Source organism: Panthera pardus, unplaced genomic scaffold (genome assembly GCF_024362965.1).
Source record: "Panthera pardus isolate Hobbes unplaced genomic scaffold, ASM2436296v1 HiC_scaffold_24, whole genome shotgun sequence".
NCBI classification, from domain to species: domain Eukaryota; kingdom Metazoa; phylum Chordata; class Mammalia; order Carnivora; family Felidae; genus Panthera; species Panthera pardus.
In genome coordinates, this window is record NW_026526810.1 from 41,053,537 (window position 1) to 41,079,193 (window position 25,657).

Consider the following 25,657-nt stretch of genomic DNA (forward strand, 5'->3'; position numbering starts at 1 on the left):
CCTGTTAAGGACTCAAGTGGACCAAATTGCCAGTAAGGCCCAAATCATGAGTTCTAGTAATTCTTCTCTTTCATAATTGTTAAGAATGCCCTAACCATTGTCAGCTAGTTTTCAAATTCATTTTATTGTCACAAAGAAAAATAGGAAAGAATAATAGCTATCTCTCACCATTACCTGAAAGAAACACAATTTTATTACTATCTCTATATTCATAACAATGGCATAACACAACAAAAGCATAGTCTCATAGCAAACAAATGAATAGTTATAGGATTCTAGTTTTTCTGTCTTTGCATTTTCAGTCATTTCAAACTTGCAGAAAAGTAAACTAAGGAAAAAAAAGGAAAGTTTATTAGCAACTTTTAGAGATAGCAATTACAGAACTGAATTTTCATCTCTATGGCCTACACTTTTGCTGAGGCTGTAGCTTTAAAATCTTGAAGAATCAACTAGAAATCCATTTTAGGGGGAACATAATAGCTGCGCTCTTGGGGACTATTCTTTCTTCCCATGCTGAAAAAATTAAAAACAAAGTGACTAGAAAGACCTAAACTTTATCCTTCTTGTTAGTCCCACCCCCCCAACCCCAACCATTGGTAGAACCCTGGGGTCTTTTTGTAAGGGATGCAGAAATGTTGATAATAACCTTTGCCTCACCTAAGTGATCCAGAGAAGTACTAAATGATCATCCCATGTTGATCACTTGTTTGTAGAATTTAACTGTGGGTAACTAGTGCCCTCCTCTGAGTCCTGTATCAAAGGGACCCAAATCTATCAATTTATGTGCCCTCTGCCTGTTTGAACCCTAGGACCTACTATATGAATATTTTAGCAATATGCCCTTGTCTCAGATTTTGTTTAATCTTTGGTCATCTGGGCACTTATGTAGCCATGACACTTGCTACCATGCTATTCATTATTTCAGTTTCAGAGTTGCAGCTTCCTTCTTTATTATTAAACCCTTAAAACACACACGTACAAAAACCAGTATATTTTAAAGTACATTCATTAAAATGACCACTGTTAGATACAGTTAGATGTTTGGATGTCCTTGGCAATGTCTTTAACTTTTTTTTTTTCATGATTTAATCTGTTTCCAATTTTATGTGCAGAACTTTCCTAACCTATGACACAGTATCTACTCAGAAATACCTTACTTACCCACTTGGAGTGTGAATTTTCCGGTGCTTACCTTGCAGCCCTTCAGGGCTTCTTGATGTGGGAAGTTCTCTAGGTTTGATTGTAGTTGAGGCAATCTGAAGGGGGTTTTTTGTTCATTAGTTTGTTTTCAGATGGCCATGGATTCTTTAATTCACCCAGCAGAATTAGAAGAAAGTAAGAAATTTTGGGTTTCGCTGGAGTTTGCTTGTCAGCCTTGCTTTACTTTTTCTAAGCTGTCCCTTAGTAATTGATGTCTTTCAAATGAACTCAGGTCACATTCCTTATCTCAGAGCAAAATATTTTAGACAGAGATTTAAACCATTTTCATTTTATATCTAAATCAGTAAATTTACAAATAGAGTAAATTCTCACAATAATACAAATATAATAAAAATTACTCTTCCCATTTGATTTATATTTTCTAGGACTCAGAATAGAAAAATAATTTCATCTTACATTGTTTGTAGCAGGTAGCTCAAAAGAAGATCGCATCCCGTCCCCATGCCCACTATGGTTCTATCATAGCAAGTTAGGAAACTGAAAATTAAGAATTCTAAGCAACAAGGATTGAAAAATAAGAGTCCTCATACCTTGACCTTTTTCTCTGTCTTCCTTATTCAATCCTGTGGGAGGACAGCTTTCACAACTGCTCGGGCCTGAGAGAATATAATATCAGGTATGTGATTGTTTCCATCAATTAAAAAAAGCTATAAAAAAAGCTTCTACTTTCCCCCTTTTAGTCCTTCTGTCAGTGATGCTGGTGAAGAGGACTTTTAGTTCTGTGCTCTTGAATTAGTGTCACCTGAGGGGAAGAAATTGGATTTTTTTTTTTTTTACATTTTGTTTTGTTTTTTGCTTTTTTGTTCAAAAAATTAAAGGCAAATTCAAGCATGATTATCCTATCAGTGTATATATTTTCCCTCCATACATGATTAACTGAAGAAACAGTCAAGCTGGAGAATTTAGGTTTCTGGATTTTAAGCTGACTGTGCTAAATATAAATTTAAATTGAAACTTTTTAAAAAGACCTTTTTCTGATACCAGTTTGAAAAGTAAAGATTAAAGAATAATTATGGACATGATACCCTGGTTGGTCATCTTCCACCAGAACTCAGTCATTGTCAACCTAGCCATTTCTTTGAAGGGTATTTATACATCTCAATGGAAGAATTTCTTCTTCTGGAAATAAAGATGATCCTCAGATGTCATTTCACCATCAAGGATCTACCTGAAAACTTCTCAATTAAGCCTTTAATTGTTATGCTCTTTTAAGCATCAGCCCTTTCCCAGTTCTATGACCTTATTAAAACAAAACAAAACTCTGAATAACACCTGAGAGGGAAGTCTCATAACAAGAAATACATCACTATAGAGAATTGGTTTCAAACTGGAGAAATTCCTTTTTTTTAACATGAAATTATAGAGCAAACCTGATTCAAGATGCTCCCTAAAAACAGGAGCAGATCTCTCCATTCAGACTACCTTATAACTATATCCATGATAGTAAATACTGGGAACATATTTCTTTTCCATCTGCTGAAAGGGCTTCAAGTTCTGGTAATCAGACGTTTGAAATTCTACCTGGTTCTCAGTAATCCATCCTGTATGTATTGGTAGTTTAGAGGCAGATGTCCTGAGCATATAAGCAGAAACACTAAAAATAAACTCAGTTTTTGAATTATAGAATATTTTTTCAAGTCTTTTTAATTACAGGAGACGAGTGGAACGTTACACATTTTGTTCCAAGTCCAACCTAGGAAAAGCTTTTATTTCTGACCTTTTCTGTATTCTGCTTAAATTGATTCCTCTCTGTCTAGTACTAGCACAGTTGTTGTCAGAAGTAATTTCTAATTTCTATTTCATCTTGATGGTTTAGGAAGGAATAGTATCAACTCTCTTCTGCATTTACCCAGCAGAAAGTCAGCACTGGCAGAACATGGTCTTTAATAACTTATGGGCAAATGTGTCGCTTACATATAAAATCTAGGAGCCTTGCTCTTACAATGTACCTCCCAAGTTAGTGGAGGTCACCAAGCTAAATAATTCCTAAATTTCTTAAGATATCTTGCTTTTTGAAATAAAAGATTATGTACTTTTTGATAGAATTTGAATAATAAACTCTTCCAGCAAAATCTTTTAAGCAATTAAATTAATTCAGAATAATATTTGTATAATAATAATAATATCTATTATAAATATATTTTATAAACTGCTTTTAATCCTCACAGAAATTTTATGAGCATTTTATACAGATTACTCAGCTTGAACAGCTTGCCTAATATCACAAAGCTAATGAGTGCAAATCTGGAATTTGGCTCTAAGCCTTCTAATTCTATATTCTACACCTTACTACTCTATCTCACTGCTTTAGATAAATTGAACTTGAAGGGTCAGTCTATCAAGCTCAAGTAGCAGCTGCTGCTTTCATTTATAACATATAATATAGGTCATATTCATATTATTTATCAATAGGAAATGTGCCTCTTAAACTCAGATTTATAAAAGCTCTATCAAAGATGCTTTATTACTATATTAATCAGCTACTGGATGATATTTTTATATGAAAGGTCTCTGTGACACAAGTTCAAGAACAATCAGTGAATCATACATTTTGCTATATTACTCTTAAAGATAAATTGTTTTTTTCTAAATTAAATTCCACCTCAGAAAAAGGTGTTTTTAAGTGCTAAAAGTAAAAATTGCGTCCCTTTTTAAACTTGTGAATAGACAAGAATCCCATAGTAGATGGAGCATGAAAACTAAGGGAATTGGTGAATTATTCAATAAATTATACTGAACATTTAGCTATCCTTGTGGGAAAATTGTAATTAGAACCGTACTTTATATGAGAAAAATAAATCCCGGGGGAATTAAAGACTTAAATGTGAAAAACAAAACTTTAAAAAGAAAATGAGGGATATCTTTATGACATTGGGACAGGGAAGGATCTTAAAACAAGACACAAAAAGCACAGGTTATCAATGAAAAGATTGATATATTTGACTTCCTGGAAATTAAAAACTTCTCTGCATCAAAGACTCGAAAAACAAAATGAAAAGACAAGCTACAACTAGGAAAATGTAATAGCAGCACTTATAGCCAATGGCAGATTAGTACATGGACTATGACAAATATCCTCATTTTTAAATGTTCTTCAACTGTGGTTCTTTCGATAAGATTCTCTAACTAGCAGTATCAGCATCACTGAACTGAATGTATTAGAAATCAGGATTCTCTGGCCCCCACTCAAGACCTACTGAATCAGAAACTCTGGAGTTTTTAACAGGCTCTCCAGGTGGTTCTGATGCATGCTAAAATTTGATATCAATTATATTAGAGTAAACTCAAATGATAAAAAAATATGAAAAGATCCTCAGTCTCACCTTCAATCAGAAAATGTAAGACAGTGAAATACTTTTTCATACCCATAAGAGTAGCTAACATTTAAATCTTAAGCTTTAGCAGAGATATAGAAAAATTGTAGCTTTGGTGCTGAAAATATAAATTGGCACAACAGTTTTGGGGGAGCAATTTGGAAATGCCCAATAAAGTTGAAGATATGCACCCTTTATGGCCAGGTATTTCTACTTTTAAGTATGTACCATAGAAAAAGCTCTTACACAAAGATACAGCAGTCACAAATAAAGGATTTTTATTGTAGCACTATTTGAAATAGTGAAACTTTATGATAACTGTCTGTCAGTAAATAAATGAACGAATTGGTTTTTTTTATCCATGTAGTTGTTGTATAATCTGTTTAAAAGTGAAAGAATTTTGGAGCAAATGTGGCAAAAAGTTAGCGTCTTTTAAATATGACTAGTGATGCATATGTACCTGCTTCCTGTATGTTGTTTGAAATACTTTATAATTTTAAATTAAAAAAAAAACTAAATGGGATATTAAAGTATTAGAAGGATTCCCATCTGGCTCTGTCTTATCTTTCAGGATTCTGCTTCAAAAGGTGATTGACTTTGGGCAAACCAGAATCTTCAGTCTAGTTGAGGGGGAAGGTGTAACTAGATACTGAAAATCATTTTTTGAATAGTAAATGCAAAAAAGCAGTAAGTGCAAATTAATTGGGTATAAATTCTTGAATAATTGCTGTGGCCCAAAGTAGAGGGACAAAGGCATATATTACAGGATCATGTGTCCCAAATTATTACAGTTGAATTTTTAACTAGTTTTTTGTTTGTTTTTGTTTGGTTTTTTTTTTAGAAATAAAAGTTAAGTGGAAGAGAACATGAAGGCTGTATCTTCTAAAGTGGTGCTTCTCAACCTTTTTTTTTTTAGCTTATATCTCATTTTGATAAATATAAATATCTTATATCCATGATTAATTTAATTTGAAATTTCACAATAAGTTAAATACCATTTTAAAAATGATTGAGTAAAAGATTTTGTGATTACAGAAAGGAATCCTTTCCCCCTCCTCACATTTTTATCTACATATAGGAAAGGGATCTTCAGTTCTTTCAAAAGTGCTAGAAGGAAAAGTCTAACTTTCTATATTACTCAAGATGGGCTAGTCTGTGCTGCCATAACAAAGTATGCCTAAAATACCAGTGGCATAACTGCAAAAATTTACTTTCATTCACATTATATGTACAGCACAAATCAGTGAAGGTCCTTGCTCCACGTGCCCCCTTGGGAACCCACATTGAGACACTGCATCTTACAGTTTCACCAGTGAAATACATGGCTTCCAAGGTTCACAAAGGGAAGAAAAGAACAGAGTTGACACATTGATTCTTAATTATGTCAGCTGAGAAATGAAATAATCATTTCTGCTCAGTTCATGGCTGCAAAGGAAGCTGAGAAGTGTAGGTGAGCAAGTGGAATGTTTGATGAGCACTGTCTCTATCCCTTGTTCTCTTTACCACTTTACTTGCACCTCATAGAAGGAATTAGATAGCTCCATGCTACTAGTTCCTGGTGTGAATGAATATTCTTTATCAGCCAAAGCTTCAGAAGGGAAGGGGATTGAATGTAGGACTTGAATACTAAACTCCACCTTGAACCTCCAAAAGTAACTTGATTTTGTATATCTTACATATATACCTATTTTCACCCTCTGGATCACATGATATCAAACTGAATGCTGAATCTGATTGTTTGCTACAGGCTCTTCTGTTCAGGATGTGAAAGATCAAAGCACTAACTAGGTCATGTGCAAAATTAAGTTTAAAGTGGTTTCCTGGAAGGTTTTTGACATCTAAATCAAACTTTAGTTCAAAGATTTCCTTTTGTATGTCTTCATACAAAGATTGAAATGTGTGAGAGAGAGGTCCTCATAAGCTTTCAGAAGAAACCTTCAATCACAATAGTAGGAAATTATCACCATGGTTCATTCAACCAACTAGATAATATTTGAGGTAAACTTGAAATCATTTTCAATAATTTTGCTTTGAGACTTAACTTCTTCAATTAAAGAAAATGAAAACTTTAAAGCCTACGGAATAAGGATGTTGATGTTTGTTATTTGAAGTTTAAAGTCAAGTATTCAGATATATCTGTCAAATATGTCAAGCTCTTGAAAATTGTAATTTTTTTATTGCCCTAAAATACACAGCACAAAAAATTTACATGTAGTGATACTTAGTTTTTAAGTTTGAGAGAGAGAGAGAGAGAGAGCGAGCTCATGCATGCGCAGGAGGGGCAGAGAGAGACACAGAGAGAATCCCAAGTAGGCTCTGTGCTATCAGCATGGAGTCTGACGTGGGGCTCGACCCCATGAACCGTGAGATCATGACCTGAGCTGAAATCAAGAGTCGGACACTTAACCAACTGAGCCACTCAGGTGCCCCTGTGATACTTACTTAGTATATTCACAATATTGCATAACCACCACCTCTATCTAGTTCCAAAACATTTTCATCACCCCAAAAGGAAACCCATGAAGCAATCAGTTCTCAAACTCCCCCGGTTGCCACTAATCTTTCTCTGTGGAATTGCCTATTCTAGATATTTCATAGAGGTACAATCATATGTGGCCTTTTGTGTCTGGCTTTTTTCACTTAGCATAATGTGTTCAGGGTTCATCCATGTTGCAGCATGTATCAGTACTTCATTCTTTTTCAGGCTAAATTTAAAAATTACAGCTTTTAAAAGTTTCGGCAGTTGGCCTTTTTTCTAATGTTCTAAAAATGGAGCAACTTTGTTCTTCATTTCATAAATCCAGCCAAACGTACTTCTTTTTGACAACCAACAAATCTCAACGTGGGACAGAAAAACATGTTTCTTGACATTTAAATGTTCACAAAGCATAGCAAATAATCTGATGTTTAACATATTTGCAACATATTTTTGCCTTGATTATCAAGCAAGGCTAAGTCTTCTACACCACTAGTCATTGTTTTGGAAGCCAATGATTATCTTTAAGTGACACATTATATCTGAAGCCAAAAATTTTCATGGTGAACTCAGCCTTGCTAGACCTGAATGCCATCACTACACACTTGAGTCATTTGTTGCCGTTTGCTTCACAGAATTTTGATATCAGGTTTAGCAAATTCTCCATATTTTTTCTTCTATGTGTTGAGTCCCGCATAATAGATGAAATAGGAATCAGTAGTTAACTTTTCGTTGTTTTAAAGACAAGAAAACCCAAAATAGGACAGTGAGGTTGATCTTTTTCAAAAATATTTTTCTGACTTCTGTCTTTAAATCCCTTCTTTGGCACTTTCTCCTAATTCGGATTATCTTCTGAATTCCTTCTGGAATTTCTCCTCTTTTCTGGAATTTCTTCTCTTTTTTCCTCTAGTATATGTTAAATTTACAAATTATAGAATCCAAGGTTTCTCAAGCTCTATGAAGTTTTTTTTTATTCTTAGTCATCAAAAATGATATTTTTTCCTTTTCTTATTGAGGTATAATTAATGTGACATGATATTAGATTCAGGTGTACAATATAATGAGTCCTCATTTGTATATATTGCAAAATAAGTAAGACCAGTTGACACACAGTAAGTCCATTTGACATTCATCACCATTCGTAGCTACAAAAAAATATTTTTTGGTAAGAACTTTCAAGATCGACTCACTAAGCTATGTTCAAATATGTGATACAGTAGTATTTTTTAAAGATTTTATTTATAAGTAATCTCTACACCCAGTGTGGGGCTTGAACTCACAACCTGATATCAGGAGTCACACACTCTACTGACTGAGCCAGCCAGGCACCCCTATAATACATTAGTATTAATTTTTGTCACCATTCTGCACATTGCATCCCCATGACTTTCTCATTTTATGACTCGAAGTGTGTTCCTTTTGACTCCCTTCACCCATTTTGCCCATGCCCTGCCACCTGCCTCAGGCTATTACCAGTCTATCTCTATCCATGAGCTTGGGGTTTTTTTTGGTTTTATTTGTTTATTGTTCAGATTTCACATATAAATGAGATCATATGTTATATACCTTTTTCTGTCTGACTTATTTCACTTAGTATAATGCCTTCAAGGTCCATCCATGTTATCATAAACTTATGGCAAGATTTCATTATTTTTTATGGCTGAATAGTATTCTGTTTTATACACACACATCTACTGCATTTTCTTTATCCAAAAATGATGATTTGTACTACATTTTCTCAGGCTTTGCACATAATAAGGTTTTTTGGTAACATAACCTACTTTGGATTTAATATGGTAAGGATTGTTGAGATTAACTGGGTGATGTTAATACTCAACAGAAAGTATTTTAGGAACTATTTTTAAGTTTATTTATTTTGAGAGAGAGGGAAAGACAGAATTCCAAACAGGCTCCATGCTGTCAGTGCAAAGCCTGATGCAGGGCTCGAACTCACTAACCATGAGAGATCATGACCTAAGCCAAAATCAATATGCTCAACTGGGTGAGCCAGCAAGGTGCCCCTAGTTTTCTATGTTTTTAGTAATGACAAATCTTTGTAAGTTCCTTAAGGACAAGGACTGTTGCGTTGTTCGTATGTGTATTTCTAGTCTTTGTAGGTTCACTGTAAGTTTTTAATTACTGTAAATCATTTGTGAAACATGGCAGAAAATAAAATTGATGAATGAGTAAATGAATCCTCCTTTATTGTTAAAAGACAGACAACTGAAGACTTAGACTAATGTAGGGGCAGAGAAAATAAAGAGACTTGGAAGAATGTGTGGGAAAGACTTAAGAGGACTAAAAAAAGGATTAAAGTGCAGAGCATGACAAGGAATACAATTAAGCATGCTCCAAAACTGAATTCTGGGGATCTGGAGAAAAGAAAGTGTTAAGTAACAGTTGGGAAGAAAATGTCTATTTGTGTTTTGGTTTTTCCTTTGTTGAGAGGAGAGTTATACATGGTATTGTTGATAAATATATTAGGTATTAGAGTGAGAGCTAATTGCAAAAATTCCCATAAAACAGTAGAATGAAAAATATGGAGATTTTTGTGGATGAATTCTAGGATTAAACTGTTTTATAGATAAATCCTGGTGAGACTAAGAATAGGCTAAGTTATATCATTTTAAGCTTTTTTAAAATTGGATATGTGTTTAAGCTGTGCTTTATTAGGTAAGAATAAATTCTGTTACCAGGAGTACCAATTAATTATTTGTCCACATTTTCAATTGCAATGGACTTCTTTTAGGCTACCAAAATTTCACTGTATTATTTTTGTAACAGAGTTTGTGGCACATTTAAAGCTACTTTTGGCAAACTGAGCTGTGAAAGAAAGTTCTACAGTCCTCTGTATAGCAGAAATTATTTTAAAGGGTAGGTTTAGAGACAAAATGATGTAGTTGCAGAATAGCTACAGCTTATCTTACAGGTAGGTTCTCCAAATAGCAGCCATGGTTGCAGCGCTGTGAATAATTAAATCTGCATTGTGTGGAAAGGTTTGTTGGTAGTACTTCAGTATTTTTAAACTTCATTTCTGCCCCTGTATGAGAGTATCATCATCAGTCACATGTTGTAGGTTTTTGAGAATTAGAAAAGGATCATAGAAGTCCTGTCATCTATCTCACAGTTGTAAGGAAAATTTGCCGGAGCACTGAAGCTTCATAGCCAGTTAAATGGTTAAGTTAAGACTAACGAATGAATATTCTTTTGACTTCTAGTCTAGACCTTTCCTCTAATACTATTTTGTCTAAGCATTGATTTTATTTATACCTAGAATATAAGAATTAATAGGAAATTACCATTTTCTTTTAGTAACTTTTTATGTGAGATATATTTATCAAACAACTTATCTATTATTTTACTGATAAGAAAAAAGCCTTAATTTTTTCTTTGGCAGGTGACTCATCTAGTTTAAATTTAAACAGTCAATATGTTTTTAATTGTTATTATTTTTATTGAAGTATAGTTGACTCACAATGTTGCATTTGTTTCAGGCATACAACATAGTGATTTGACAAGTCTATATGTTACACTACGCTCACAAGTGTAGCTACCATTTGTCACCATACAATACTATTAAAATGCCATTGACTATATTCCCTATGCTATACCTTTCATCCCTGTGGTTTATTAATTCCATAACTGGAAGCCTGTACTTCCAGTCCCCTTCACCCGTTTTGCTCATCCCCCTACCTCCTCCCTTCTAGCAGCCACCAGTTTGTTCTCGGTATTTATGGGTCTGTTCCTGCTCATTTTTGTTTGTTTTATTTTTTAGATTCCACATATGAGTGAAATCACATGGTATTTATCTTTCTCTGACTTACTTCACTTAGCTTAATACCTTCTAGTTCCATCCATGTTGTCACAAATGGCAAGATCTCATTCTTTTTTATAGCTGAGTAATATTCGTGTGTGTGTGTGTGTGTGTACACACACACACACACACACACACCCCTCATCTTTTTTGTCCATTCATCTATCACTGGACACTTAGGTTGCTTCTGTATCTTGGCTATTATAGATAATGCTGCAGTAACCATAGGTGTTCATCCTTTTGAATTTATGGTTTCATTTTCTTTGGGTAAATATCCAGTAGTGGAATTACTTACTAGATCATATGGTATTTCTACTTTTAAGTTTTTAAGAAACATCTATATTGTTTTCCACAATGGCTGTACCAATTTACATTCCTACCAGTAGTACACAGGTATTAGTAAATTTTGTTGAGGGATAAACAAGTGTTTTTAAAATGATATTTCTTTTTAATCTTTTGTAACCAGAAAGAAGTTGAGAATTTTACAGACCTGGAGAAACTCTACCTCTACCTTCAGCTGCCTTCTGGTCTCAGCAATGGAGAGAAAAGGTATATCTCTTGTTTTTTGCCTTAATTATAGTGTTTGTAGGACATCCCTAAGAACTGAGCGGGGAGTGTGTGCTGTGGTTGTTATTGTTGTGTGCTATTTCTAAAATCATCAGGAAACAGAATGGCAAAACAGGAGATCTTTTTTTTTAGTCTTTGATCATATTTGGGTAAGTGTTTACCTATAGTTTTTTCCAATTCATTTGTGTACCCGAGTAAATGCTATGAAATACAATTTGGGTTTTATTTTTTAAACAGATCAATATATTTATGCAGTGTGAGGGATTGTGAAAATTGAACAGAAAAGCAGAAAATAAACAGTTAAGTATCGTAAAGAATGATGTTGCAGGAGTTTTTTGTAGTTACTGCCCGGTAAACAGCACAGTATAAAAGAAAAAAAAGTGAAATCACATATATGGAACATGAATTTACTTTAAACAGAAGATATTTTAAGTGTGTTTTGGGATATTACTGTATTTTCATTATTAAAAATATTTAATAGGGGCACCTGGATAGCTCAGTCAGTTAAGCATCTGACTCTTGATCACAGCTTAGGTCTTGATCTCAGGTCCTGCATTAAGCCTACATTAAAAAAAAAAATTAATAGTTTTATCCAGAAAATAGAGAAGTTGTTGGTTCATGCATTCTATTCTTAGGTTTATTTACCCTTTTAAATTTCTTTCATGTAAGTTGTACTTAAATTTCTATTACTTTAAAATTGTGTATAAAAAGAAATGGCATGAAAATTCTGTTGCTTTTACCTCTTCTCCCTCAAACCAGATTTCATAACCATTTTCATCATCTTTTTTGTCCTAGAAACTTCTTTAGTATCTTCTTTGGAATTAAATAATTATTATAGGTAGCTGGGATGAATGTCAGAATCAATAGAGGAACTTCCCTCATGCTATTTTGGGTGTCCCTTTTATGGATTTAGTTTATAAATGATGCTGCCCTACAGTAAAAACTGAGGATGTTTAATGGAAGTAATGGCCTGGGGAGGGGGCCAGTTAGAGAAGGACTGTAAAGGGAGATTTGTCCTCTCTGGATCTCTCTGGTATGAATTGCATTCTGAAGCATAGAGTGCTTAATAAGATTTCAGAATAGTTACTTGAAAATGCCAAGCAAATAGAAAATAATTGTTTCCATAACTTATTTTAAAAGTTTGATGATTTGGTAAGTTAGGTAAATGTATAGGCAAGTAAGTGAGCAAATATCCACTTAATCTGTGTAATTTTCACAGAAACAAATACTTTATGTTGTCAGCGCTCCATCACCTATGCCACTCTAGAGACCATGCATGGGAAGGGATGGTACAGGGATGGAACAGCAATAACTTCAGTCAGTCACTAGCTGTAGAAAATGGCTCACAACCACAGGTGGACAATTTGTATATAGATAATGGGGCATTTACTATATGGCCTGAATTTGGTTTGGTCATTTGTATTTACACGTATTTACAATTGTATTTACATGCAATTCTTTAGTGGAGCTTATAGGCTGTCTCAAAAATTATCAACGAATTGCTGTCTGGTTCAGCTAAAACATGTCTTTGTTTTTATGGTTAGTGATCAGAATGCCGTGTCATCTAGTCGGGCACAGCAAATGCATGCCTTTTCTTGGATTCGGAATACCCTAGAAGAACATCCTGAGACTTCATTGCCCAAACAGGAAGTCTATGATGAGTACAAGTAAGTATCATGTGTATACATTATGCATGCTGATGTGTTAAAGAGCTTAAGCACTATACTTGGGTACAGTGATTTGTTTTATTCTTGGTGAATATCACTCTGGTATATGGGATTTTAGCTTAGATATTTCTAAGATTCTTCCTATCTCTAAGCTTCTCTGGTAGCATATATCATAAAGGACAGGATTATTGAATAAAGGGATTCTTTTGGAGTTCTTCTGGATGATAGAAGGGATGTTGGAGGGTAGCATGATAATGGTAAAAGATTGCTAAATAAGAGCGTTCCTGTAGAGTTCTTAAGGATGACAGGAAGGGTCTGCCTAGGTCTAGGACAGTGGAAGGCAATAAATAAGTCAATGTATAAGAGAAAATTAAAACATGTTTTTTATTAAAACTTTTTAAGGGCCTTTTTCATGTGTTCAAAACTTACCTAATGTTTCTCTGTACCAATCAAAAAAAAAAAAAGATAAGTTTCTGGGATATTGTGAATTACTTATTCATGAATGAGGGAGTTCAGTGACTTGTACATATTAGATGCTCGAATAATGTCGATTGTACAGATAATTTATTTAAATACAGGAAACAAAAGTATAGACTAATGGACCTTTCTGGTTAAAAAAATTTAATAGTTGCCAAGTCTAGTTTTGTTTAACATTTTTTATAATTGATACTGAAAATGGAATTTATTCTGGCAGAGTAAATAAAAACAACATTCTCTGGGTATTTAAATGTCAAACCACCAACGATTCATGTGTTGTACTTCTACAGTTTGAAAGAAAAGTGTCAAATAAATGCTGTTGTTAACCAGTGTAAAATGATGCAAAGGGACTACACTACCACACTTACTATACTTTCTAGAAAGGAAACTTCAGTCTTCATTCAAAATTCTGATTCCTTAACCTTAAGGAACATAGAGCCAGAGAAAGTCTGAAGAAAAATGTCTGAAATAATCAAGGGAACAAAGTTAAACTGAAGAGCTTTAGATTTTTTCTCTTTAAGAAAAGCTTAGATTTTTTCTTTTTAAGAAAAGCTAAGAGTACATGTGACCCAAGTCTCTAAAGTTCATTCTCTTAACTTATAACAACCTGTCAAATGCCTGCTATGTGCCAGAACCTGTATTAAGTTCTGAGGATATAATGAATAAGATATAGTCCCTTCCACTGGTGAAAATTCTGTTATGTATTTATAGTAAGTGTTAATTTTTCACTAAATCCAGATAATTATAACAGAAATAACCCTATAAAACTATAAGGAAGCAAATATTAACTTATTAAAAGGTTGTTAATACCAGCAAATGTGATATGCTGAAGAAATTCTGGACTGAGGATCAACGGAATAGATCTGTCATTAAATTTGTGACCTGGAAAGGTGTTTTCACCACTCTTTTTGTCAGATGTGTTATCTATAAAATGAGGCAATTGAAAGAGTATGGGGTCTCTTATAGCTCTAAAATTCTAGAAGTTGTCTGAAGTGGGAAATGTTGAGGGAATAGTTCTCCAAAGATGTCTTCCTAGTTTCCCAAAAGGCAAACTGAACCAATTAATGTATGACATTTTCATAATGAATTAATTAATAAGAGAACTTGAGACTTCATATATTTTTTGAAATGATATCTTTCCACTGTTGTTAGAGACAGCACCCTAACTTTGTGGAAGTATGACTCTGGCCCATTAAGTATTCCTTATGTTCCTAATGGTTTCCTGCCTTTGGCAAAGAACAGTTATATTTTCTATTAAATTATTTTCTGAGGTTCCCACAAACCCTCAATTGTTTTCATTATGAAAAGTTACAGGTTAAAAAAGTTAACAGGTTTTGCCTAAACAAAAGAGAAATAAGACATTCCATCATTTTGTGGGAGCAGTGGGCACTTCAATTTTGAACAATTAATTTGCAGTTATAATAGAGAGCAGCAAAAATAAAAGGAAGGACCTCAGAGAGTTGAAAAAAGAAGTAGTAATAGGTAAGAGAAATTTCTAATAATAATGTGACTAGTTCTGTTCATGGAATGTGAAAGAATTGTGCTAATGATTATGCCTCTCTTTATAATTAGTATGTAGTACTATACCTAAGTCTGGGTATTTTAGTTCAAAAATCATTTTGCTAAGAATATATTTTATTTACTGTTGTGTTCCCCACAGTATTTCCACACAGTAGATACTAATTTAATATTAAGAGCAATTAGAATGGACTCTGTTCCCTAACATTGATGATAAAGTTTCAGAGTTATAAAAGACTTCGTTAAGTGTTTTAGTACAGTCCTGTCCTCACTGTGTAGATGAAAACATGGAAACCCAGAGAAGTTAGGTGACTCTCCCAGTGTCACAAAACTAGTTAGGAGACCATATAGGGCTAGAACTCCGATTCCATGAGTGTTTCATAATGGGTGAAAAGGCAAACTTGTTAAATTTGAGTGATATACTGTGTGGGTAGAGAAGGTTGGTCAAGTAGTTAGAAACAAACTTGGCTAGGACTTTCACTTAGTGTGAATAAATAAGTTGCTCAAAATATGAATTAGTACACATGCATACAAATAATACAGTAACATGTATTAGCACAACATGGTCTAAGAAGAAAGTATGTTTCTGTGTCCACAGTATCACAGCATATGGGAGCTCCAAATTATTCTCTCATATGATTGTGCCTTGCCTAAAAGCATAAGTTGCCATATGGGTTTAAGTAACTTGAGAGAGATGCAAAATGTAGGACTACAGACGGGCAAGAAGTATATCAAAGTATTAGGAAATAGCTTACTAAAGAAAGCAAAATGTAGTATAACTACATTTTTTTTTAAAGTACAAGAGTTTTAAATCACAGAAGAGATAATACTCTTCTCAGTAAATACTTTTAAAGAAATTTTGTCCTTTCCTAATGTCCTTTTTAGACTAGTCATCTTCCTGTTTGGAGTACACTGATGAGGTTTCCTACATAAAAACTTAACATAGAATGACCAAACTTAAATTGATTCTCTTTTAAATATTCACTGAAAATATATTATGAATGTGAAATATACTTTTAAGCTATTCCATTGCATATAGACCCTTGTAGAATTCATTGCAGTGATGTTCAGATATAATTTCTGTGAAATTAATCCCTTTATTGTCATTAAAATCAAAATCCCTTTGAGAGAAAAAATGGAAATAAAATCTAAGACAGCATTGAATGACTTCTTTTAACTGTATTTTCATGTAACATTAAGAAACTAATAGAACCAGAAAGCTTTAAGGGGCTTTCACAATGCAAAGACAGTTTAATTTACAAATGATTGTGAATTTTTGTATTTGTTGAAACTTTTGAATTCTGATAATCTCATGTGTTTATAAAATGATCATTCATGTGTTTATTTTTATATTATTTTTGAATTACAAAAGTAATATATATTTGTCATTACAGTTTTGGGAAAGAGTTACAAATGTATATTAAAAAAATAATCTAGTACCAATAAACCTCACTACATAAAAATAACCACCTTGGTTTATTTCCTTTTTTTTTTTTTTTCTAACGCATTCTTTTCGTGTATATGTTCTTGTTTTGTTTAACCAAATTTGGCCCCATTGTTTACACAATTACTGAAGGGGAAACAGTGACAACACTGCAGTGAATATTCTTGATGATATAATTTAGTGTAGATTATCAGAATTGGGATTGCTGGTTTATGGACCTTTATATATTAAGGATATTTACTAATAAAATGTAAATATCTTTTCAAGATTGCTGTTTATTATTTAATTTTAGTTCATTTTTTTGTAAGTAGCCTGAAATAACTACTTCCTTTGCAGCTTGTAGCATTGTTTTTATGCTTAGAAAGAACTTCCATGTATTTTTCCTAGACTGTTTTTAAAGATATTTCTTATTTCACTTTTCATATATGATCCTTTAGTCCATCTGGTATTTATTTTGGTAAATGCCATTAGATAAAGCACTGGTTTTAATTTTTTTTCTAAATGTTCAATTACTGCTGCCTTATTTATTGAATAATTTTTCTTAACACAGTAATCTGTAATATAACTTACAGGGCTTTATCTTACTAAAACCCTTTGGACTCAGTTTTCTTCCTTATATTTTCTGTTCTTATTCCAGTACCATACCATTTTTAATATTTTAGCTATTGACTGTCTAAGAAACTGGTAGGACCAGACTCTCCTTACTATCTCTGTTTTTAAAAATTTTCCTTGGTTTTATTTTCAGACCAATTAATATATTTCATATAAAGTTTGGAATCACTTTTCTAAGTTTAAAAAAAGGAAACCTCAAAGGAATTTTGATTCAAAATGCATTAAATGTGAAATTTTATATTAGAAAAATTAACTTCAGAGCCAGAAATATATTTCTTAATTTACATCTTTCTTATGTCCTTCAGTGAAGTTTCAGTTTTTTCCCTTCAATTAAGTCCACTTATTTTTCTTACTAAGTTTATTCCTTGGTAATTTTTATTGTGTTATATATATTAAAAGTATTTTTTTCTATTGCTTTACTATTGATTTGTTTAGGTTTATAGACTATCTATAGACTTTTGTTATATTTATGTTGTACGTTTTATATTTACTGAACTTCATTTAATTCTAATTTTTCAGTTGTTACTTTTGACTCTTGAGTATAGTTTATTCTGTATATCTTTCTCATTCTCTTTATTTTATTACATTTAATAGATTTTCTTTCTGATTTTAAATAATGATAGGCATCATTTCCTCTTACAGTTCTTTGATGTTAAGAATGTATCATTTATAGTTGACTTTCTTTGTTGTTTTATGAGAAGTGGATATTGAAATTTATCAAATGCTTTTTGGGCATTTATTGAGATTACTATGAACAAAGTACTTTTTTCTTTGACCTGTTGATGTGCCATATAAAGGTATTACCTAATACAAACTCTCCTTTTAGCCCTAGACTTAACGTTCTCTTCAGATCAAGATGTGTAATCTTTTAGTCTATTGTTGATTTCTGTTTTCAGGTATATTATTTAGGATCTTTGCATCTATATGAGTGAATATTTTGGTCTGTAATTTTCTTTTTTTGTGCTATCTTTGTCAGGTTTTGATATCAGGGTTAGGCCAGCTTCGTAAATGAATTGGAACTCTTTCCCTTAATTTCTGTGCTCTGGAACAGTTTATATAGCATGGGAGTTATTTGTTCTTGAAAATTTTACAGAACTCAACTATAGAACCATCTAGGCCTGGAGCCTTTGTTCGAGGTAATTCTTTGACAATTTTCTGTGGCTTTTTTCTGGTTAGGTTTTTACTTCATTAGTCACATTTGGTAATTTGTTTTTCCTGGAACTCATTCAGATTTTTAAATGTTTATTAGCATAGCATTACATATATTATTCTCTCCTAAACTGAATATCGTCTATATTTCATATCTATTTTCATATTTCTAGTTTTATACATTTGAATTTTCCTTTTTTTCAAATTATACTTAGCTGTAGTCTATTTCATTGGTTTTCTTTCAGGAAAAAAATGAAGCTGAGATTGATATTGATGTTTTGTTTTTGTTTTGTCTGTTTTTTTATTTATTAGGTGCCTTTCTTTTTCTCCTGATTTTCTTGAGATTTTTTTATTACTCTTTAAATGGAATTCTTAATTTTCATTTTTTTCATATTTAAGATGTGAACATTTATATCTAAGAGTTTGCCTCTGATTATAGTTTTGGCTGTATCCCTTAGTATGGATGTGTTTGTTAAAATTATCATTATTTTCCAATAGTGTGAAGTTATAGCTCTAATTTCTTCTTTGACCCAAAGTAGTTTTTTTTATTTTTCATATGCTTGAGGGAGTTCTTTCATTTTGTTTTGTTTTGCACTTTATTAATTTGTAGTTTCATTATACTGTGGTCAGAGAATGACCACATTCAATTTCTGAATTTTTATATGTGTTGAGGTCTACTTTCAGTCTAACAAATTATCAATTTTTATAAATATATCTGGACATTTTCTTTGTTCACTGTACATTGATATGTACTAAATCCACTTTTCTATATTCTTCAAATACTTCAAATTCTGCAAAACCTTTTTTTGTTTGTTTGTTTGTTTGTTTGTTTTGGTCTGTTTAACCAGTTGAAGATGAATAGTGTATTAATCTCTTACAAAAGTGATATTTCTCATGGTTTCTCATAGTATTTTTAATGCTTTTTTTTATAGATCTCTGGGCTGATCTCTGGGCTGTTTGACACAAGAAAAGTCCATGATTTAGATCTTTGTTAAAGTGTTTGCTTTTTGTCAACAAAAAATGATTCTGTGTCATATTGAATGTATTTTGTCTTATTCTCCTTTGACCCATTTTGACCCATCTGGCTATCTTATATATAAGATATATATACATCATATATATATATATATATGGGTGTGTGTATATATTTACACGTGTATACATATATATATGTGTGTATATATATGTATATATATACACATGTACATATATATACACATACGTATATATGCATATATATACATACATACATACATACATACATACATATATATGTATATATGCCTGTGTTTTTTTTAACCATTTGTGTCATTTTGTTTAGGCTGTTTATATTACAGTGTTTCTAAAGTTTTTAATCTAAAATTGTTCCTGGTCTTAAAATCTGACTAGTTGATGAAACTCATGGAATAAACCAATCTAAAATCTGATGTGTGCAAACATTTAGTAACAGGGATGGCAGCAGCTGCAGCTTCTACTGCTTTTTCCTGCCGCCTGATGGAGAAACACAAGCATTAATGTTAAATGGATTTCTTACTAATTAATATGTGGCCGATGCTAGCAGTCCTGAAAATCTGCTTTCATTCTGAGAAGAATCACAAACTTTCAGATTTCTAAACTTGACAACCTTGGCTGCAGTGTTTTCTGGTACACAAGTGTTCTGTCCAAATCCCTTTTTTATAAGATTTAATATTTTAAGGAATATGATTGTTTTAATTTTTATATATAACCATTTTGTGTATAAACATTAATTCAACATGTATGATACTTTGGTACTTACCAGCTAAGTTTATGGTTTCTATTCTGCTAATCAGTGTAAATGAAACTCTTAGGGCAGCTTTGAAAGGAGAAATAGATTCCAGAAACACTTGTTTTAAGAACATTAAGACAGTGAACCACTTCATAAGTTAAATGACATATAAATATTTTACACCTGTCTAAAATCTAGGTTAGGCCCATGCATATGTACATAATTTATAAATTTCTTAAGTTTATAATATATTGTTTAATGTTATAGCATCTGTATAAAGTAAGTGGAAGCAAATATCATCCCTCCCTTTAAGGGTGACTTAAAGAAATGAATGTCTAGATATAGACACATCTGAACCCAGGTTTTGTTATTTCAGCGCTGGGCTCTTTTGCAATAATTCCTATTACCTCTGGAAATTTACTCCAAATGCTATTCTTTTAAAAAGTTTTTAGAACAGCATTTGCCATGCCTTAATTATATTTTAAATATTTTTAACTGATCAGAAATAAACTAAAGCATAAAAGTAAACTAAAGCATAAAAGTCATCAGTTTCAGCATTACTTTTTGTTCATTATTGGGATATTAACTGTCTCTTAAGATACAAACTTAAGATTTTACCATTGAAATTTATTCTAATAGTGTCTGAATTATTTCCCTAAATACATTGTCTAGCATTTATGTTACTATTTTTTGGGTAAGATTTTTTTCCCACACACTTGCTTGGTGTGGTCTATTTCATAGAAATTTTTATCCCAGTTTTTTCTTTTCTCTGTTTTTCTGTGACTTGACTTTTAAGGGGGGTAGTTACATCATCTCTTTTTCCTCACTTTCTCTGTTTCTGACCAATTGTACTTTCACAGAGTCCTCATTTACTATCTTCTTTTACTTTTAAACTCTTTAGTGATAGAAAAAGCATGGACTAAATAATAAAAGAGTGGCAGAATAGAGCTACAATAGTGATGTTGTATCGGGAAGGAACTGGTTCCCATATATGACACAGTTGTAGAAAGGGTTGACTGACTTTTCCAAATCACACTCTCTATACTAAATACATTATAATCATAACTGGAAGTACAAACCCAAGTCTTCTCATTTAAAATCAGAGTCCTTAGGGCACCTGGGTGGCTCAGTCGGTTAAGCGTCAGACTCTTGATTTCACCTCAGGTCATGATCTCCTGATTTGTGGGATCGAGCCCCACGTTGGGCTTTGTGCTGACAGTATGGAGCCTGCTTTGGATCCTCTGTCTCCCTCTTTCTCTGCCCCTCCCCTGCTCACGCACGCACTTTCTCTATCTTTCAAGAGAAAATAAATAAACATTTAAAAATAAATAAGTAGATAAATAAATAAATAAATAAATAAATAAATAAATAAAATCCTTTTCATTTCCCCCACCCATATAAACTGGATGCCCATGAGCCCAGTCATCACATATTTTGAATCTTGGAATTATCACTTTATCACTGCTCTTACTTACTACCTTAACTTTTTCATCTGCCCCCAACATGATATGTGGCAGTTGGTGGGCATTTAGTACTTTTGTTTTAACTAATGCAGCGAAGATTTCAGCATTACCACTCCCAAGGACAAAGAGATCATGGAAGAAATTAGTAGTGCTTTTTGCAATCAACAAATAAAAATAAATTATTTTAAAGTAAATTTATTTGAGTGCATTAATTTACCAAGCATTATATATACATAGTCCTTACTCTCAAATAGGAGAAACAGATCAGTAACGAAACAGGGCACAAAGAAAGAATTTCCAGATTAACCTGATGGAGTGAGGGCCAGCATCACAAAAGAGATGACGTGTATAAAATTGTAAAAACTGAGTTTACCAAGCAGACTAGGGATTCAGAAGTGCATTCTGAGTGGAAGGTGCAATAATAAATGCATGGTGGCTTATAATCAGAGTTCAAGAGAAGATGTCAGCAACCAACCCAAGAAAATTAGAATTATTTCCATGTGTAGGCCTTGGAAAGTTACTGTAAGCAAGCAAAAGAACAACATCTCAGAAAGTGAGAAATGATAAGGATAAGGAGAAAATGGGTATTTAAGGATTAGGCAGAAAAACATGAAGAATTTAAAGAGAAACAAAAAAAGCATGATATAATCTGAGAAAAAAGATTATTTTGAGGAGTTCACTACAGTGTCCTTTGCCTCAGCTCAAGTAAAAGGAAGTCAAGAAAAAAGCCCATGTTACATATCCATTAATAGCCCACTGGGATGTATTGCCAGAGCAGTTTCCATATTGCACTGGGGAATGAAGCCTGATTGTAAGGCCATGAAAGGTAAATAGGTGGTTGGTAAGGACCTTGAGTAAAAACAGGTTTTTTAAGAGGTGGAGAAAGAAAAAGTAGTTGGAAGTTGAGGGGGAGAGTGGGTAGTAGAACAGACTTTTTTTTTTTTTTTTTTTTTTTAGCCTTATTCAGTAAGGATTAAGTTCATTTGTATGTAACAGAACATCCAGTGAACAGTAGTTTTCAAGAAGGAGAATGAATTCACTTTTTCTTTTGGCAGCTCTGTGATAGCAGGGAGCCCAATCTCCTTCTAAATCCCCACTCCACCACCTGTAAGTCTTATTAGCCTGGTTTTACTTGTTGCCATCTAAAGTGAGCTACTGTGGCAGATAGGAGAAGTAAGTGACTTAGAATTCAGATGCATTATGGAAGGAAGGGAGAGAAACGTTGAAAATCGCTCATTTATGTTAGTTATATAAAGTTATTCAGTCAGTCAATCAATAAAGTTAGTCATCCTGTCATATTCTGCAATTTTTCTAAATTGTCATTTAAATGTAGTGTTTGTTTCCTCTTCCCAAATAGACGAGATACTATTTTTAAGCCTTGCACTAGGCTTTCTTTTTCTTTCTTTTTCTTTTTTTAAGTTTTTAATGTTTGTTTATTTTTGAGAGAGAGAGAGAGCGAGAGCAAACACTAGCGGGGGAGAGGCAGAGAGAGAGGGAGACACAGAATCTGAAGCAAGTTCCAGGCTCTGAGCTGTCAGCACAGAGCCTGTTGTGGGGCTCGAACTCACGAACCATGAGGTCATGACCTAAGCCAAAGTCAGACACTTAACCACTGAGCCACCCAGGCGCCCCTAAACCTTTCTTATAATAAAACCACAGTATTTTGTTATTTTTATTTGTGGTAAAATGCATAAAATTTGCCATCTTCTCCATTTTTAAGCATGTAGTTCAGTAGCATTAAGTACGTTAACATTGTTATGTACCACCTCCCATCCCCACAGAACTTTTCTTTTTCCCTCAGCCCCTCAAAACCACCATTCTATCTACCTCTGTCTCTTATGAATTTGACTACTTTAGGAACCTCATATAAGTGGAACCATACAATATTTGTCCTTCTGTGGCTAGCTTATTTCCCTCAGCAAAATGTTTTTAAGGTTCATCCATTATAGCATATTTCAGAATATTCGATTGTATGTTTATACCACATTTTGTTTTTCTATTCTTCATTGATGGATAGTTAGGTTGCTTCCTTTTTGGCTACTGTGAATAATGCTGCTATACAGATGGGTGTACAAATATGTTTTCAAGTATGCTTTTAATTATTTTGAGTATATGCCCAGAAATGAAATTGCTGGATCATATGGTAATTCTATTTTTAATTTTTTGAGGAGCCACCACACTGTGGTTTTTCATAATGGCTACACCATCTTATATCCTTACCAGCAGTGCACAAGATTCTTCACATCCTTGTCAGCACTTGTTATTTTCTGTGTCTTTTGATGATGGCCATTTTAATGGGTGTTAGGTAGTATCTCATTTTGGTTTGATGTGTTTCCTAACTGGTTAACGGTGTTGAGTATGTATTGTACTTATTGGCCATTTGTACATCTTTGGAGAAATGTATTCAGGTCCTTTGCCCATTTTTTAACTGGGTTGTTTGGTTTTACTGTCATTGAGTTGTAGGAGTTCTTTTTACATTCTAAATATTAACATCTCATGAGATACTCAAATTAATTATTTCTACATATAATATACAAATATGTGCTCAGTACAACAAATTGAAACAGTCTAAAAGTATAGCATCAAATAAAGATCAGTCTTTACTCTCTCCTTCATCCCACTACCTTCCTGAGAGTGTAATATTCCTACCAGCTTTATCTTTCTGTATTTCTATGCATAGGAGTTATGTCAATTATTCTTAAATTTTATTTTTTTTTAATTCAAATGAAACCATACTATACATATTGGTCTGACTTTCATCACTAAGCAGTATGATGTCCTAGGTAGCTTTTCTTGTCCATATATGTAGAGTTATTATATTCTTTTTTTTTAACTGCCACACAGTATTTCACAATATAAATGTTTGATGACATGTTTTTTAAGCCCTTTATTTATATTTTTCTATTAAAATAATACTGTACTCAGCAACCTTGAATTATATATCTTTGTGCTTGTATAAAAGTAATACTGAAGTACGGAGTACTTAGAATTGTTGGATCAAAAGCTATAGTTTGGGCACCTGGGTGGCTCAGTCAGTGGCTCAGTGTCTGACTCTTGATTTCGGCTCAGGTCATGATACCACATTTGTGAGATGGAGCCCCAAGTTGGGCTCCGCACTGGGCATGGAGCCTGCTTAAGATTCTCTCTCTCCCTCTGAACCCTCCCCCTCGCTCTCTTTCTCTCAAAAACCAAAACTAAACAAAAAACTATAGTTTTATCATTTTTAATTTAAATTTTGAATAATTATTGTATTCTTGTCATTGTAAATCAAAAGATACACAAGGTATATATAGAAGAAATTGTGTCTCACCTTTGCCTTTCAGCCACCCATTTTCTGTCCCCATATGCAGCAATTCCAATTAGTTTCTTCTTTATCATTCTAGCAGTATTTTGTAATAGTTACAAGTAAGCACTATTAGGTATTTTTGTTTCCCCTTTCTTTACAAAAATGGTAGCACACTGTCTACATGGTTTTGTACTTTACATTTGCTTACCCAGAAACATATCCTGAGATCTTTTCATAACAGAGCATGAATCATTAATTATATTAGTATAGAATTATACCTAAATAATTATAATTACATAATCATAATGATTACTAATTATGAATGGCTGCATCTTATTCTGTGCTATGAATCACTATTCATTTAGACCACAACTGATGGACATTTAGGTTGTTTGTAGCCTTTTGGTAATACTAACAATGTTGTTATGAATAAACACCAGTGAGATAAATTACTAAGGATTTGTGCTTTTTTTTTTCTTTTTAGAGAGAGAGACTGCAAGAGGGGGAGAGGGGCAGAGGGAAAGAAAGTCTCAAACAAGCTTCACACTGAGCACAGAGCTCGATGTGGGGCTCAATTCTACAACCCTGGGATCATGACCTGAGCTGAAATCAAGAGTGGGATGCTCAACAGACTGAGTCACCCAAGCACCCCAGGATTTGTGCCTTAATTTTAATTTGGGTACAAATTGCCCAACACATAGAGATGTGAAATTTTCTTTAGTCTTTATTTCATTTCTTGTATCATCTCTGCTTCTTCTGACTTTTTATTGTTATTGTAAGTTTTTTGTGTGTTTTTTTTAATCTTCATGTTGGAGATTTTCTTCAACGTGTCTGGTGATCTTTTTGTTATCTGCTTATATTTTTAAATGGCAAGTTAAAAAAAAAATCTTTAGGAATTCCAT

General features: G+C 33.0%; 1 protein-coding gene across 4 annotated transcripts in view; it reads left to right on the forward strand.

Moving 5' to 3' along the window:
* RFX7 (regulatory factor X7) overlaps positions 1 to 25,657 on the forward strand; it is a 134,035-nt gene that overhangs the window by 75,723 nt on the left and 32,655 nt on the right. For 3 of the 4 annotated variants that reach the window (XM_053889037.1, XM_053889038.1, XM_053889040.1), the window contains exons 4-5: positions 11,292 to 11,374; positions 12,937 to 13,059. In XM_053889037.1, the coding sequence (XP_053745012.1) occupies positions 11,292 to 11,374; positions 12,937 to 13,059 (206 nt within the window). Of the gene's footprint in view, positions 1 to 1,798; positions 1,838 to 11,291; positions 11,375 to 12,936; positions 13,060 to 25,657 lie in introns of all 4 variants that reach the window. The other variant, XM_053889039.1, reaches the window with a different exon arrangement.